This window comes from Chrysoperla carnea, chromosome 5 (genome assembly GCF_905475395.1).
Source record: "Chrysoperla carnea chromosome 5, inChrCarn1.1, whole genome shotgun sequence".
NCBI lineage: Eukaryota > Metazoa > Arthropoda > Insecta > Neuroptera > Chrysopidae > Chrysoperla > Chrysoperla carnea.
In genome coordinates, this window is record NC_058341.1 from 35,719,453 (window position 1) to 35,736,483 (window position 17,031).

A 17,031-nucleotide genomic window follows, 5' to 3' on the forward strand; every position below is an offset into this window, starting at 1 on the left:
TCTAGTTTTACATTTTTATAGGAAATTCGATATCAGGATTAACCCCTATTAGAAATAATGAAGAAATGAAATTTTTTCGAAGTATGATTTCCCGGATTTTACAATAATCCGTTGTGTACCTATCTTATAATTATTTTTTAAAACGCTTTGTCATGCTCCTGCATCTTTGCCGTCCACCGATATTCTTTGCTTCTTACTTAGTATCTTGATGAGTGTATTATGAAATATTCTGAAACATTTCTGAAAAATATTCAAAAAGTTTCTTTGAAATTAATCTGCTAAAAATAAATTCTTACTACACCCTCAGTTACAGATTAAAATTTTCATTTGGAAAAATTTAAATGTGAAGGACGACCTTGGTTGGCTTCCTATCGCTTTCGAATCCTTTCACCGAAAAAACATCGACCCATTAATAAAAATTCTGTTGGTAATGACGTGTCATAATTTCAACAATTTTGACACCTGCACTTGAATTGCTAATTTAATTAGACTTCTAGGATAAGTTCTACATTTACCAATAGACAAAATTAATTGTTGGCTACTATAAAATATAATAAATAAGCTTATCAGAACATATAGAGAAGTGATGTTACGTGGGCACACTTCGTGTATTTGAACTGAATATATAATTTATTAAAACGGTGCAAAATCTAAACTTGGAAATGCAGCAAAGTTGTCACCTAACCTTCCTCTATTTCTAGTTGTTCATTCACAATTATAAATAAAAAACTCATGAGCAACAGGGCTCGACCACAAAGGTCATATTTTCTTTTCATTTTTCATGTTTTGTGAGAATATAAAGGTGTCCAAAGTTTTAATAATTGGTGAAATTCATGATTAATTTAGGACATTAATAAAGGGGTGGGGTAACAACCTTCATACAGATTTTAAATTAGATAAATTTAGAAAGGCTGTAGAATTGAGCAAAGCACAACTCAATATTCAATGATATTTCGGCATAATATAAAGGGCGGAGAAGCCTGGGTAGTTGAAACCATCAAATCTTACTTGATACTGATTTTCTAAATTATATACCGATTTTCTATCCCATAGCTCAATTTGGAGGGGTTCTGCATGTGCGCAAAGTCTTTAAAAAATGTCAAAAAAGCTGGTTTCCCCCCTGGAAATTCACTGAAAATTGCTGAAATCAACAGATTAATAACATCGATCGCATTTACCTGCTTCGTAAACAACGTTATATTTCGAATTTAAGTTCATTTGAAATAAGGGGTGTTGCTGTATATGCCCGAAAGTATCATGAAAAAAAAAAATATTTAGTATGATAGGGGCTACAAAAAAGTTTTATAAAACACCATCGACTATCCCCGTTGACCAGGATACAGTGCATAAGTTTATATTTACATTAAAAATACGGCTAAAAATTATTTTTATATTAATACATAAAATGTTGTAATAATCAGAATGGTGTATCAAAACTACTTCTAAAAAATTATTATCTGTTTTTATTAGCTCATAAAATCAATTTTAATATTAATTAGATATGGAAATTTCGTAAAATTGCTTTATCAGTTTTATTGCGTAGACTAGAATATACAGATTTAAATGTAATTTTTTCCCGAAGGATCATTTAAGAAGATTGAAAATTCATTTACATTTACATTCATTTACATTTCAAACCAAAGTCTCTTATTTCTAATGATTAATAATTTTCTGAGATCTTTAAAGAAAACAATTCTGGGATGGTGTAGGCGCAGGGCAGTGAATATAGTTTCTATAAATAACTTCTTGTTTTTTGCATTGAAACAAATGACTAATTTTTAATACAGAAAAGTATAGAAATTTATTGGATTTAAAACTAAACTGAATTACTATTAGACAATTCCTTCCCATCTAAGTTACCTCATCATCATGCAAGAAAATACTGGATTGAAAAAAAAACAGAATTTTCTGCGAATTAACTTTGGTTTCATAATTCGTAATGTGATAGTTTTCCGTCGTAAGTTATCGACATTTGTACCAACTATTTTGCAAAGAAGTTCGAGGCTGGTTTTAATCAAATAATGAATGCTTTGTTTCATTTTATTTTCTCTTCATTGAACCCACCTTTAAGTTATTCGTTTACAACATCGAAACCTAAGTATTTCGTTGCTATTTTTTAAAATTTAAACCTCACAATACAATCGCAAAGCTTTTCTTAAAGATAGCATGTATATATTTCATGCATATTGTTGATCAAAAACTTTTGCCCAACTTAAAAGTGATGGTCAGTGTATAAAGCATATAAAGCATCTATATTCCTTTTACTCTTTAAAAATTTGTTTTTATTGTCACGAATGAGTTTGTTGACAGTAAGAAAAATTAAGAAATTATTAAGGATCATGGCATTTCCGAGAAAAGCTTGCGAAAGATCTTTTAAGGCTTTTCCAAAAAAATTAAATTGCTAAATATTTTAACGAAGCTGTGTATTGAGCTCGTTACTTTTTAGTATCACATTTTCGTGTTTAGTAATAAAATTTAATTTAATTTATTTTACGACAATTTTTATTATAATTAGTAAAACATTTTGTAATCAACTTACAAAAATGATATTTTAATAGCTTCATCGAAATAAAATATTTCAATAAAATTTAATTAGTTTTTAAAATCTTTTAGAATATCTCTTTTTTCATAATAAAGGGCTCTTGTAATTTCACAGTAATATGTATATGAACTACAAATAAAATTGATGAAAGGACAAATGTGTTTTACCCCAAGGTGAATAACTTGGTATGTAATAAACTAAACGTAGATCATGGTATGGCCCCCCTGAAATTATCTCTTGAATGATAGTCGACTTGTATTATCACCTCACCAGTCACAAAAACCAATTGAAAATTTAATTCATTATTGTTATTATTTTAATAGAATGGAGTATTGGGGGACTGGAAAAATCTTTATATTTTAGTTCAAAATTTCAAATTTAAGGAATTTAATTTTTTGGACGAGATTTGGAATTTTTTGGACGAGAAAAATAAAATATATTCTTGTTCACATAATAGAATATTTTATTGGTTTCTGGAAACCATCTCAGACTATTATAAAGCTCCATAAAAAGATTTTAGCATGAAAACCAGGCATGAGCAAACGGGACTTACAGAAGTCCCTCGGACTTGTAACCTAAAATACGAGTAAGACAGTGGCAACCTAAAATACAAGTAGGGCAGAGAGACAAATTTTTTTTCTATATAACTCATTACTATCAGAGAAACTGAGATAGGTAGAAAAGTCGTATACCCCTCTCGCTTCCTCGTCTTTGAGACACAAAATAAAGTTATAACAATGGTGACTTCGACTTAAAATAATTCGCCCATGACTGATGAAAATGACTTTTTTAGTAGAAGATAATAAAATTTGTAATATCACAAACAAACACAAGGGAGAGTTATAACGATGCATCCATTTTCAGCCAAATAGTTTTGGTATTTATGGTAGTATAAAACCTTAGAGCCAATCGTCGATTTATAAAGTTGTATATGGCCAAATCAAAAATTAAACTCTATTGGCTTAACTCTTGATTAAGTTTAATGTTTACTAATTTTTTATTTCATTACAGCGACAATCAAGCATAACTGTTTCCAATCCATTATTTATTCCTACTTTTGTATGCCAAATGTTTTTTATTTTGATAGTTTCAAATAGAAAACTTGAAAATCACTAAAATTATATGATACATGAGAAAATAATTAACTATAGAAAAAATATTACACGTAGTTAATAATTTCACTTAAGTGAAAATTATTAAAGTCCTTAAAGAAAGTTTATACTTACAGACAAACACACACACACAGTGTAACGTAATGATACAAAAGTAATATGATTAATTTTCTGCAATAGAAATTAAATCATATTCTTTAATAATTATGATAAGAAATGATCCTTAACTATAAAATAAATATTATAATAGTGAATGACATGCAAAGAATTAATTATTTTATACAAATAAATATGCGTGTGTTTTCTGTGTTCATTTTTAACGTGAATAAAGAGTTTGTCATTAAGAGTGTCCAAAGGTTAAACGTAAATTAACCATTAACCAAGTTGTACTTACCTACAAGAGATATATTGGAAATTTTTTTCTTTTTTAAGTATATTTAGTGGCATTTTATAAGCTTAAACAAAAAATTGTATAAGCTTATAAAATGAGATAATAGATTTATTACAATAGAAATTATTTAGGAATGTAATCCCACAAGTACAATAGAATGTACAAGTACAAGTACAATAGCATAGAAAATTACACTGAAAATTTTATTATAACCGGCAACGCTATTTAGGCTGCAGGTAACTTATTCACCCCTCCCGCCTTTGTCACATTTTTCAATTAGAAATAATTAAATTAAACAGCATTTTCAAATTTTTTTAAATTTCCATTCAAGATAATAAAATTAACATCAAGTCGTATAAACCGTATAAGGTCGTATAAATTTCGCGTTTTAATATTTTAGATTTTGGGATGTGACCTCTTCTCTCCTAAAAAGTGTTTGTCTCTTTCAAATAAAAAATAAAATTTTTAAGATACGTCATTTTATATATAACATATTTAAGTTTAAAGTTCGGACATTCTTAATGAAATAACTTATATTAAATAAATAATCTTAGAATAACTTTATACAGTTTAATTTTGTGTTAACAAATCACATTACATGCTTTAGAATTTAATTCGAGATTCTGCACACGTTGATTTATTTATTTAAAAATAATTTTTATGACAGTATGTAGTTTTTATTTTATTTTATTCTGTTTCATTTCATTAATTTCTTAGTTGACACTAGTGCATTAAAAAATTTCATTTCTAACGCTGTTAATTTGTGACGGATAATTTTGAATCCCCATACTATAGATTTCCATCGCTTCCTCGAAATCCATGAAGCGATTAGTTTAATATAATATTGATTATATTAAACTAAATTACTAAAAAAATCACAAGATTGTTTAACCGCTTTTTACAGATTTTTACCTACTGACATTTGGTAATATGTTAAAAAACTTCTATTACGCTAGTTTTTTTTGCAAAACTCATTTGAATTCGAGCATTTCAAGAGGAAAATAGGGGCTATGCTCAATTGTGGGAGAGAGAAAATGAAGACTGTTATGCTATGCTAGATTTCGAGATCTTCTTGTAAGTCGGTATCATCTCTTGGACATTTTTTAATAAATTTTGCAGAAAAATCTGATGTGATAGAACGAACTGGATATTATTTTTCGATTCATTGCCTTAATTAATATGTAATTTACCAAAAATATCCCATGAAGCTATACAAATATCCCATGAAGCTGTTTTTGCAGAACTGTGAATCAGAATTTGTTTTTAGATTTGTGTTATGATTAAAAATAAAGATTTCGTAACGAAATTTTCTATTATAGAATATATTACCTAAAATTATTGATTTTTATTAATATTTAATAAGTTTTTATTAATAAAAACCCACTATCATCCATCAAAATTTCAAACAGTTTATTTTCATAATAATTTGTTTTATGATTGACATTATTTATTATGTATAAAAATATCTAATTTTGTTTGATGAAATGATTATTACCTCCATGTTCAAAATAATAACAAGAGCCAACAAACACTTTATAAAAATTTTTGACTTTCCTTTTGCTTGAATTGAGGCTTGCAGATATAAAACATTTCTCACCGCAGCTGATTTTCAATCTTGTGATATTTATTTATTATTAAAGTTATGATTTAATATTTAAATCTAAATATTTTTTAAGGATCATGATTTTATTGTACTAAAAAATAAAAAATATTTTTTCCTAAGAGTCCCTCACACTTCAGCTATTATAAATAGTCAAGTAAGAACCTTATAAGAAAATTTTTGTTTTAGTACAATGAAAGTTTCTCCTTTTTCGTAAGTATTTTTATTTAAAATTTAAAAAAAATGTATGTATATCAATTATGGTGGAAGCGATGGGAAAATCCGATCATATTTACTATATAAAAATGTATATACATGCAAAATTTCAGCTCAATCGAAACCCAGGAAGCGCATCAAATTTTGATTGAAAAATTCTAGGGCACACGTACATACATGTGACATTAATTAAAAGCTTTCAAATATGTGTCGCCCTAGTTCTTATATATCCCGTGGCACGATATGTTTTTAATCTCGGTACAAACTAAAAATTGAATTGAATGATAATTTTATTCTCGAAAGAAAAGATATAGTCCAGCACACTAAAAATGCAATTTTTGGCGTTTTTGGTATGGCACCCGCCATTTTACCGAGTGTCGGTTAAAAAAATTTTTACACTTGATTTATTCTCTTATTGGAAAAACAAACAAAAAAACTTATATTCCACAATTTAAAGCTCTAGCTCAAATTAAAATTTGCCGTTAAGTTTCATCAATATCCTTGCTCGGTATTATTGTTACTTCAAGGGCTGTTATACTTACAACCATGTCTAAACAAATTTTTGAATTGTTGAAAATAATTCTAAAAATGTATTCAGGCTTTCATTCAGGCAGGTATTGAAAGAGTCGGTCATATTCAGTCCTTTCTGAGTGAAAATAAACAATAGTTTCTGTAGTCGTGCTTACTCTTTGAAAACGCTGATGAAAACTTTACGGTCGTCTTTTTAAGAAGATTAAGATATACAACAGATGTAATGAAATTTTAACAAACTGTAGGCAGATGTTGTACATAGAAGTCTAGTGGGTGTATTACATCATAGTTTTTTTGGAAAAATGTATCAAAGAAATCTCCATTGAAATTTAAAGTATGATCAAATACACGCAATAAGCATTTACAAAAGCGGAGGACTTTTAATGCTCCATAAAAATAATTTTTTGTACACACAAGATCATGTATTTAGTATTATTGCCAAAATGATATTGAAATTTAGGTTATTCAAGTGTAAAACATAACATTCACACAACGTTACTTACTTGATACTTTATACAAGTAAGTTGTTTGACATGAGTTCACGAGTTGTGAAATAATTTTCTTGGCAATTTCTTAAAATCATGCATACATTATTTAAACTTGTTAAATTGTTACAATTTAAAATAAGTATACGTATTTTAGAATGTCAAGATTTTTATCAAAAAATTTTATATTTCAATGTTAATTATATTTATTCAAGTGTTTTAAATTTGTTGTCTTTTTAGTTGGGTTAAATCAAAAGCATTTAGAAAGGTTAGGTTAGTTTATATTGTTGGCTGTCCTCGAAGGACAGACTTAGGCTATAGAGCCCATATTGTGATACCATATATGTGTTTTAAAACCTTTCCCCTGATAATTTCATTTATCAGCTCCTCAATTTCAAAGGCTGAGTGCACCTACTTCATGCATATACCATCCACTACACCAGCCCATCACAACTATTAATTAAATTAATTTTGTTACGACGGTGGAAATCGAACCCGCTACCCTAAGCATATATGATATGATCCTTAGAACGAAATTCAACGTAATTCGTACAAAACAGTCTTCAACAATGTAATCGAGCTTTCCTCAGTTTTGAAAATGAGTAATAAATTGAGTAACGAATTAACCTCGTGGATAAGATATTGAAAAATTAATTTTCCATTTAACGCTTTTGTCAATTCACAATTTAAATGATTTCCAATTTTCTAATAGATTTTTCTAATAGAGTACTCCAATTGATATTTATTTCTAGTTTGGAGGATAGTTTGGAAACAAATCCCTTTTAGCTTTTAAAGCTTAGATATTCTACTACGAAATGTATGAAACGATAAAATATTTAAGGTAGGCATTATGTATTAATTCTACACGGATCTCAGTAGGTACTGATAGCAAAAATTGGCTTTATGACTTTACCAGGCACGATAACACTACCTTTTCGTTTTAAGAAGTTTAATTATTTCCAGAGCTTCTTTTATCTTCAAAATATCACTATTAAACAGCTGTCAAAATACCTAGTTATAGAAATTAAGAAAATGGTAATACTTTTCTAGCGAATTTATGGCGAAAGTCTGCTATAGTACCTCGTGATGGTACCCGCAGAAAGCTTTGAGAAATATTCTGATAGGGTACAGTTTTTTAAGGGAGAGATATGTGACTGCAATTTTATTTTGGTTCGGCCATAAACAACAAACTGACGATATTTAACCTACTTGGTTGAAAATGTCGTTTTAACTTTCTCTTGTACAACTCTAGATTTAGATTGAAACAGTGTCATTATTCGTGCTCCATAGTATTCTGATCTACCATTGGAAACTTCATGAATATCAATCGCACTATTGTGATCAAATTTTATTTTGAATATCAAGAAATCGTAATTCGTAAAGCAATTCTTTCTTAAAGTTATGTATAATTTCGTTTAGAGTGAGCATCTAAATGCCACCCACCTACTTTATTGAGACTCAATGAAGAGCGGAATGGCGAAATCTATCATTTAGCAGGGAAACAGTGTTCTGCCAAAATGAGAGAAAGAAAACTGTTTTTTATAAAATAAGGTAGATGTATTTTAACGTAAAGGTGCTCCTAAATTTCCCTGAAGAAGAAGTGAAAGCAAACTAAAAAGCCAATGAATAAAAAACAAAGTTTAAATTTAAAGAGAGGCTGAGTTTAAAGAGAGGCTCCGACTTTATGGATTAGCTATAATTCAATCGGATGGCACCAAAAAAATTAACCCGACAAATAAAAACGGTGTCTACAAACAAAATCGATGAGTTGTAATTCCATTTTACTAAAAATGGCCTGGCTCTTTGAGTATAACTTAAATTATTTTCTCACCATGTTTATTAATAATTAAGTAGATACATATTGAAATGAAAAAAACAAATTATTTAACAAAATTAATTGGGTTTCCATAAATATGGACTTAATAAATAAATTTTATAACTGTAATAATATTATGTGAATCTGATTATATCGGCAATAAACTGGTTATTATTAAATACATTCATTTAATATTTTTATGAATTTTATTAAGTAAATCGATGGAATAGATGGACTGGCTGACAGATACATACAACAGATGGTTTATGAGAGACAAAAATATCAAATCAAAATATTATATCTATATAAAATCAATTAATTATTAATATCTAAACCTTAATTTGTTTTATTAGGATTCTGTACTGTTAGACTAATACACTCAAGTCTTCGTTTTGGTCGCGGTATTGCTCGCGTGACTACAGGTATGCAATCTCTCGTTTTTAAAAATGATTCCTGTGTCAATACTTTTATAACGAAAATTATCTAAGAGAAAATTATTCTTTTACTTATTAATTTATATACGGTAAGAAATTTTTTGAGTGTATCACTGTGTCAGTATCAGTGTGAACGCCATACTGATTTGACTATTGGGGAAATAGTAACATTAGCAATAGTTATGGCGATCAAGTCAATGCAGTATGGGTGTCAGACCCATACTGATTGGCGATACCCACAAAAATTCTGGTGGATAGCGCAATTCAAAACTTAAATATTACTTCTACTAATATAGATATTTACTATAGTCTCTGTGTCTATACCATACCATCATTGTAGTACATTCCATAAATTTCTTACCGTGTAGAAAATGAAGGAAAAAATCTATTCAAACCTTAAAAGAATAATTATAAAAAATCGTTTGTAGTTTTTCTTTGAATTAATACGTTTTTAGAACGAACGTAAAATCTAGAATGAATATTCGAAAAGGTCTCCGCAATATTAGATAGGAAATTAGGTTTCTGTGAAACTTTTTCTAACCCACCTTAAAATGTTTTTGGATCATTTTGATCAAAAGATCTCACGGCCACAAAATTTTTTAACGAGTAGTTACGAGCTACGGGCTATATAACAGTAATGCATGTGTAGCTATGATTGCTCGTAGCTAGAAAACTACCCGTTAAAAATTTTGTAGCCGTGACAGCGTTTGATCAGAACGATCCGAAGAACATTTTGGAGGTTTGAAAAATTTTCACAGAAAACCTTTCTCCTAGTCATATAGGTACTTTAAATATAATGTTTGTGTAGCTTTGATCGTTCGAAGCTACACTGAGATTTTTTGATCATTTTCCTATCTAATATTGCGGGGTCCTTTTAATCATAACAATTTTCTGTAAAATATAATAAAAATTTGTATATTTATTTATTTACAATTTTTATATTTATTTTTATTATCCCCTAAATAAATTAACACAGGTTCCCAGTCTGGGATAGCATAAAATGAAATGCTATTTGTTTTTTTCAAATATGTGATACATAACCCTCGATTAGATAGTCATAATCACACTTGTTTAGTTTTAATTAGATATTATTTATCCAAAGTTTATCACTTGTTATTTTAGTTTTAATTTAGCGAGATGAAAAACAAAGTGGAACATTCAGAATGATCTTGACTATGCAACTCATAGTGATTAAATAAATATTCAGTTTTAACGAAAAACATGTTTCTAAAACATAAGTGTATTTGCTAAATATTTAGGTTAAACAAGTTTCCAAGTACGCAATCGCTTATAGGTTGCGTTAACTAATTTTCTGAAGACGTTCTTATTGCATCCTTACCTAATTTCAAAAAAAAAAATCAGCCGTCTTAAAATAACTCTCGAAAACACTGCCAACTTTCGTACCATACTGTATCCTAAAATTTTTTCTGAAACGAATAACAATTGTAAAGTTTGTAACTAATAATTTGATAATAATCACATAAATATAATGAATTTGTATGTGTATAACTATTTTTTTTATATAAAAATCCGATTAGAAACTCACATAGAATCACGTATGTTTTTGATTGTTTAAACTTTTAAAGGAAACCTTGGCAATGAGACTTTAGTATATAAAACTTACGTACATACCTAACATTTATACATTCTATCGTTATTAAATTATATTGGACAAAGAAAAATACAAGCTGAAACAAAAGTTATCACCAATTGTTTAAGTTAAAAAAAGTATGAAAAAAGTCCCTTCCAGGAGAAAGCTTTGTATAAAAAAAGGCTTATGAAAAACTATGTTTTAAATGCGAGTTTAGGGTAAACAATAATAACAGAGGCGATGATTTTCAAAAAGGTGAAGATATTTTTTTGAAATAATGTCGATCAAATATCCTTACAAAAAAAAAAGTATTCAAAATCGGTTTATCCGTTTGGTAGCTAAGATCCCACAAGGCACAAACGAATCGATTAGTCTTGATTTTATGTCGGGCGTTTCTCTAAATTTTTAATTTAATATTATGAGGTTTAAAGACGTTATTATACCACCCTGTTCTGCTATGCGTGTTAGGTAATGAAGAACAGAATGTAAACTTTAAATAATTTAGAATGCATAAAAAATTGAAAAATTTTGTGAAATTCTGAAGATTTAGATAATAGTTATTAACTAATAAATGTTTCAAGTATATTTATCGATATAATTTTTGAGAAACATCGATTTATATTTTCCATTTAGTCCCATGTATCACCTTGCTTTTGTCACTTTTTAAATGTATAATATTCCATGGAAATAATTCAATAGCGGTTTATTTTTTCTTTGTTAGTACGAGCGCCAAGGCAAGGTTAGACTTGTGGTTTAAATTTTTTGTACGTTATTTTCAATTTTGATGATAAATTTTGTTATAACTTCATGAATGTAGACGAAAAATACGAACAAAATTTTTCGATATTTTGAAAATTACTCCAAATATCGAAAAATTTTAATCTTACTTCTCGTTTTATATTGCCAAGTATTGTCAATTATGTTGTAAATTCACCATCAAAATTGAAAATATAAATATTTTTAAATTTGTGTCCCCACTGCCGTGCTCATACATCCTTAAATAGTTTAATTTAAATAGTTATTTTTAATTTCCATCGACTAATTTTGGAGAAAGAAATCTATGAAAACATATCATCCATCTATCGTTTTACCATAAAACCAATGTTAAATATGTCTACTTTTGAAGTCATTTATTTATTTAAATAATTAATTTTAAAGTATTTAAATTGTCAAGTCTTTATCGTATAAATTAGGTTAAAAACAAATCTTGCCTTAATTTTGGGACACCCTGTATAACAAATAAATTTTATTTTTAATTCGTATGTAAGTATGTATGTGCCTGTATGTAGGCAATACTTACATATTAGTTCGGTACATATCACATAAGTTTACCTTTCCATTGTTGTCGTGCAGTATTAAAGAATTCAATTAATACTTTAATTATGTTTTAAAATTTTTCAGTGGATACCTACCTAATTAACTGTAATATACGAATATGAAATGCGCACGTATGTAGTACCATTCTCGGCTATATAACCAGAAGTAATTTTTGGAGAAAGATAATTGTTAGTATAACGACTATACTGTTTATTTTCTTACATTAATGAAAATCATTAACAATTTCTTTTTAGTAATGGCTTCGAATTGCTTAAAAATAATGACTTTTCTTTAGTTGTTTATTTTGTTTCAATTATATAATTTTGTTGGAGCGGTGGGAAAGTAAAATATAAATGAACTTCAACCGGTACGCGAGCTGGCAACAAATTTGAGAGTTTATTTTAAGTAGGCTAAATTTTGGATATATCTGACCTTATTTGAACTTATAGGATAGGTGTGTCTTGCATCTGAGAGTGGATAATTAAAGGTTAAATGCGCATTAGTAATATGTATGTTATGTTTTACACAATTTAATTCCCCCTTATCATGTTAATATATAATTTGATATCTCCCACATTAAAGTATCTCTGTATTGTTTAAATAATTTGATAAATATGTATTATTTTTTATTTTCTTTATAAATTAAGACAAAAAAAATATTTTTTTAGTATTTGTTACCCAATTAAATCAATTTACAATCATTGTTTTATGATTATCCCCTCTATATTCTAAAGTGACACCTACTAATTTAATGAATTTGAATGAAGTGTGTGAATTCATAAATCTTCCTATTTTTCCCATAGCCACATCTCCCGAATCAGGCCTCAGATCGAAATTTGATAAAGAGCTTTTCCATTTGTCTTGATAAGCTTAATTTACTGGTATAATTTTCTGCTATCAATAACAGAACACCCTGTGTAACTTATATAATTACAGCAGGCGTCGTATTTGACTTCTGGCAGTTGGAAATCTGACAATCTGATTGGTTTTGCCAAACAATTTCCATTGGCAAGCGAAATTTTGATGAAATTCACATAGATTTCATAGTGGTCTTCTCTTTGATTATTTAATTTCATTTCGTGGCAAACTGAATTTTGATGAATACTTATTCGTTGGCGTCTTCAGGACAACATTCAAGTAAACTAATAATTAAATAAAAAATTTTTTTTTCCTTGACACTCAATAAAGCATGGTGGATTGTCAGATCCTTTGAGAGAGAAAGCTTGACAAATTTCGATTCATTCAGAAATGACTGTCAAATACTACACATGGTTCTAGGCCTATAATTTTCATAACTAATAAATATGGTAATTTTTTCTTACAACAACAAATTGTGAACTCATTATGTATAAATGTTTGATATTAATGACTTGTGTGATTTTCTATTAAATTTTTAATTAATAACAAATTGATGAACTAGTTGATAACAGTTCAACAGAAACAGTTTTGCAATTGCAAAGTTGCATTAAAGGTAAAAGATAATAAATATACTTACATATACATATTGTTAATTAACGTTTTATTTTAAAATAAATAAAACACAAAACAAAACCAATGATTTATAATTTATTTCGTTTCAAATAGTTTACTCTGGGAAGTTTGGTATAGTAACTTTAAATAAGCATATTTTGTGAAAATTGACCACGTGAACTTTCTCTGAACATATATTTTATCAGGGATAATGACGAAATTTGATGATAAGTTTAACAATATTACTCGATAAAGAACGAGAAACCACAACGACCTATATCCTCAAATTTCCCGACCTGAAAGTTTGTTTGAAAATATATATAAACCGACATTTTTGAGTTCATTACATAACCGAATTAAAAAATGACGGTCTATATATTTTCATACAAACTTTCATCCACCATTTCACCTTCTTAGGGGATGAATTTCGAAAAATTTTTCTTATGTGACACCTACAGCATAAAATCAATATTTTCTCGAAATTCCAAACTTCTATCATTAGCGATTCAGGCTGGGCGTCTATATATCAGTCGCAATATTGCCTATCCCCCCTCCAAATTATTTCTCCCATCTAAAATGTTTCTGATTTGAAATAATATAAAAAAAGAATCATTTTGAAAAAAAAATCATCATAATCGAACTTATCATTGAGGAATCCCTAAGAATGGCTATTTTATGTATTCCTTTATCTGACTATTATTTGATTGTCGATTTGACGTAGAACCAAACTAGCTTAAAATGTATTATGTGTTCCTTTGTTATGAACATGTCTGGCTGGTTGAGACTGATTATTGCTGTAAGTAATGTATGTTCAAACTTAGTACAGAATACATGGCAGTGAACTAAGAAGGGTAAAATCAAGTCACGATAATAACTTCTTTTTTTTTCTCTACTTTGTGTACCAAACAACCATAAAAATGACGTTTTTATCCGAGTATTTTTTGTTTCCAACGTATTGTAATAATATGCGATAGTTTTTTTCGCCACAATCAAAAAGCGATACTTAAGTTAATTTTGGTGAATAAAAAGGTAGTCTCATCTTACACATTCAAAGTTGTTTCATTTCTTCGTAGGTCACGTGTTTTTTGGAATAAAAAAGGTTAGGTCTTTGCAAATATGGGAAATATAATAATATATAAAAATTAAATTTTGAAATAAATATTTTTATTCTTGATCAACAAATTTACATTTGTCAAAAATATATAATTTTTATTAGAAAAGTCCATAGTTTGAAGCACCACCATAATTAATTTGGACTGGAGCGGATTGTGTATTTGTTATTTGATTTTGATTTTGATATCCTCCAACAATGGCTGGTTGGATTAAATTCTATAAATAAATTTAAATAATGTAGTAAGCTTTTTCTTTGCAGAAAGTGTATGGAATTAATTAAATTGATTTGATTTCATTTAAAATTTTATTTTAAAAAAATTTACATGTGACTAATACGACAATTTTCAAACTTGAACATAATTATTTAAAACAGTTTGAAAATGTTCGTATAGACTGAGACATGTCATTTTTTTTTTCCATAACATTTTTAAGTGGAATTACGACTCAATTTAGTTAATAAGATTAATTGAATTTTTGTGAGTTTAGAATGTCACGAAACTCACTTGTGGATATTGAACAATTGGTAATGTGTTAATGCCATTGACGCTGTTCACATTATTGATGATATTTGTGCTAGCAACATTATTCTAGAAAAAAATTAATAAAATTACTACATATTGTACTATCGAAAATGTCCGTAATTAGATATGCTGAGTGCAAAAGTTAAAAGAGACAAGTAAAATAACATCAGTTCTTTGCTAAACGTTTCGTTTTTATTTAAGACTTTTTCAGCCTCTTAATGATGATGAGTTTTAATTTATAAACTTTTTCAAAATCTATAAAAAGTTAGTAACGTTTCCATAAATTTTTGCTCTTTTAAATGTTTCTTCTATACAATCAATTGAATTTAAATATACTTACGGGATAAATCAATCCATTTGGGAAGCCAATGTTTTGGAATGGTAAAATTTGTTGTACTTGATTGACTCCATTATTATCATTAAGATAAGTGAGTGAAGGTTGATTCTAAAAATGTGTATAAAAAAATTTCGATTAGCTATTTATTCGAAGACATTTGTTGGGTAGCTAGATTAGAATGGCTAAGTTTGTGTGTTCGAATCTCACTCAGGTAAAATTTCTTCCAAACCTACGCCAGCCCATCATAACTATTCATTAAATTAATTTTTGTTGTGACGTTTTGTTGTCGGGAATCGAACCCGCTACCCTTTGGCATACCGCGAACCGAATTGGTTACGCTTTAACCAACTAAGCTACCAAGGTTGACGAGAAATTAATAACATTTAATAAAAAATTAAATTTTTTCACAATAAAAGTTTGGTATTTTACATATATGTTGTATCCAGTCAAATTAAAAATCACATTTTCGCACTTTTTGAAAATTACTAAAAATAAAATGTGTTTTGAAAATGGTACACTATTGTTTACTCCATTATATTTAAACGTTTCAAAAAAATATGTTATATTTAAATGCAAAATAGGAAAGGTCGGTCTAATTATATTTACCTGGAATGGGAAACCAGATCCTAATCCTTGGTCATTTTCTCTCAAATAACTTAATGGACTAGCCTGAAAATAATACATAAATTTTAATTCACTTTTTAAATGCAATAATGCATTTATTTATGCAAATATTGTTGACTTAGTGTAATAAAACTTACCTTTGATAAAATGCTGCTACAAGCAATTACACATACAAACAATGAAACACAAGCAAATTTGAATGCCATTTTTAAATTAAAATAGGTTAGTTTTTGTTATTGTTAATAATAATTAAATTAGTTTCAATTGAATGTATGAATTAATGCGTTAAATTTTTTTCTTTTATATAAAAATATACGTGACTTTACTCGAAAATCATCTAAAAGGTATTCGTGTCAGCCTACGAAAACAATTTTTGGTTTTTTGGAAAAATTTGATTGATGTTGATAATAATTTGATTAGAAACTAAATGGTAGCTGGGTAAATTATCTTCTTCGGATAATTATACTGATACAAGACCTTACTTAAAAATATAAAGAATTAACGACGTAATGTTTTGCGTTCAAATGGATATACCTAGTTTATTCAAATGAAACTCTAAAAATTCGATAAAAGCTTAAAACCAGATACTTTATTATATGCAAACTTCCAATGATATTTTATGAATTTTAAAGTTTTTATGAACTTTTTTTCATTCTTTCTTTTAATTGTAATACTTATAAAGCTTCCGTTAATTTTTAGGACTTATTTTAACAATTTTTTACATTTATTGTAACATTTTTGTGGATGTAGGTCTTAGGATTTTGTAGGATTCTGGTTTCAGAAAAATTTGAAAAACTCCCTGCCAGTTTGAAAATAATGAATTAAATACGTTCTTTCATTAATAAGAAGATAACTAATTATTCGACACTATATATATTATCTGTAACTCAACGGAGGAATGTTTGTAGTCTGCATTTGGAAAATTTTAAAG

General features: G+C 28.0%; 2 protein-coding genes across 4 annotated transcripts in view; one reads left to right on the top strand and one right to left on the bottom strand.

Annotated features, from left to right (window-relative positions):
• The window catches only part of LOC123299724 (unconventional myosin-XVIIIa), a 274,559-nt gene that overhangs the window by 194,666 nt on the left and 62,862 nt on the right, over window positions 1-17,031 (top strand). The gene's annotated exons all lie outside the window — the stretch shown is intronic.
• LOC123299730 lies at window positions 14,661-16,362 on the bottom strand. Its single transcript, XM_044882052.1, has 5 exons — window positions 16,238-16,362; window positions 16,083-16,145; window positions 15,480-15,584; window positions 15,122-15,205; window positions 14,661-14,834 (listed from the first exon to the last, which is right to left on the bottom strand). The coding sequence occupies exons 1-5, from the start codon at window positions 16,304-16,306 to the stop codon at window positions 14,718-14,720; spliced, it is 438 nt and encodes a 145-aa protein (XP_044737987.1). The 5' UTR covers window positions 16,307-16,362; the 3' UTR covers window positions 14,661-14,717.

What these genes read in the sequence shown, in the direction of transcription:
- LOC123299730 (XM_044882052.1), bottom strand. Translation starts at nt 16,306, where the DNA reads ATGGCATTCAAATTTGCTTGTGTTTCATTGTTTGTATGTGTAATTGCT. An exon ending in GTAGCAGCATTTTATCAAAG is followed by an intron (nt 16,146 to 16,237) that starts GTAAGTTTTATT and finishes TATTATTTTCAG; the next exon opens with GCTAGTCCATTAAGTTATTT. An exon ending in GATCTGGTTTCCCATTCCAG is followed by an intron (nt 15,585 to 16,082) that starts GTAAATATAATT and finishes ACACATTTTTAG; the next exon opens with AATCAACCTTCACTCACTTA.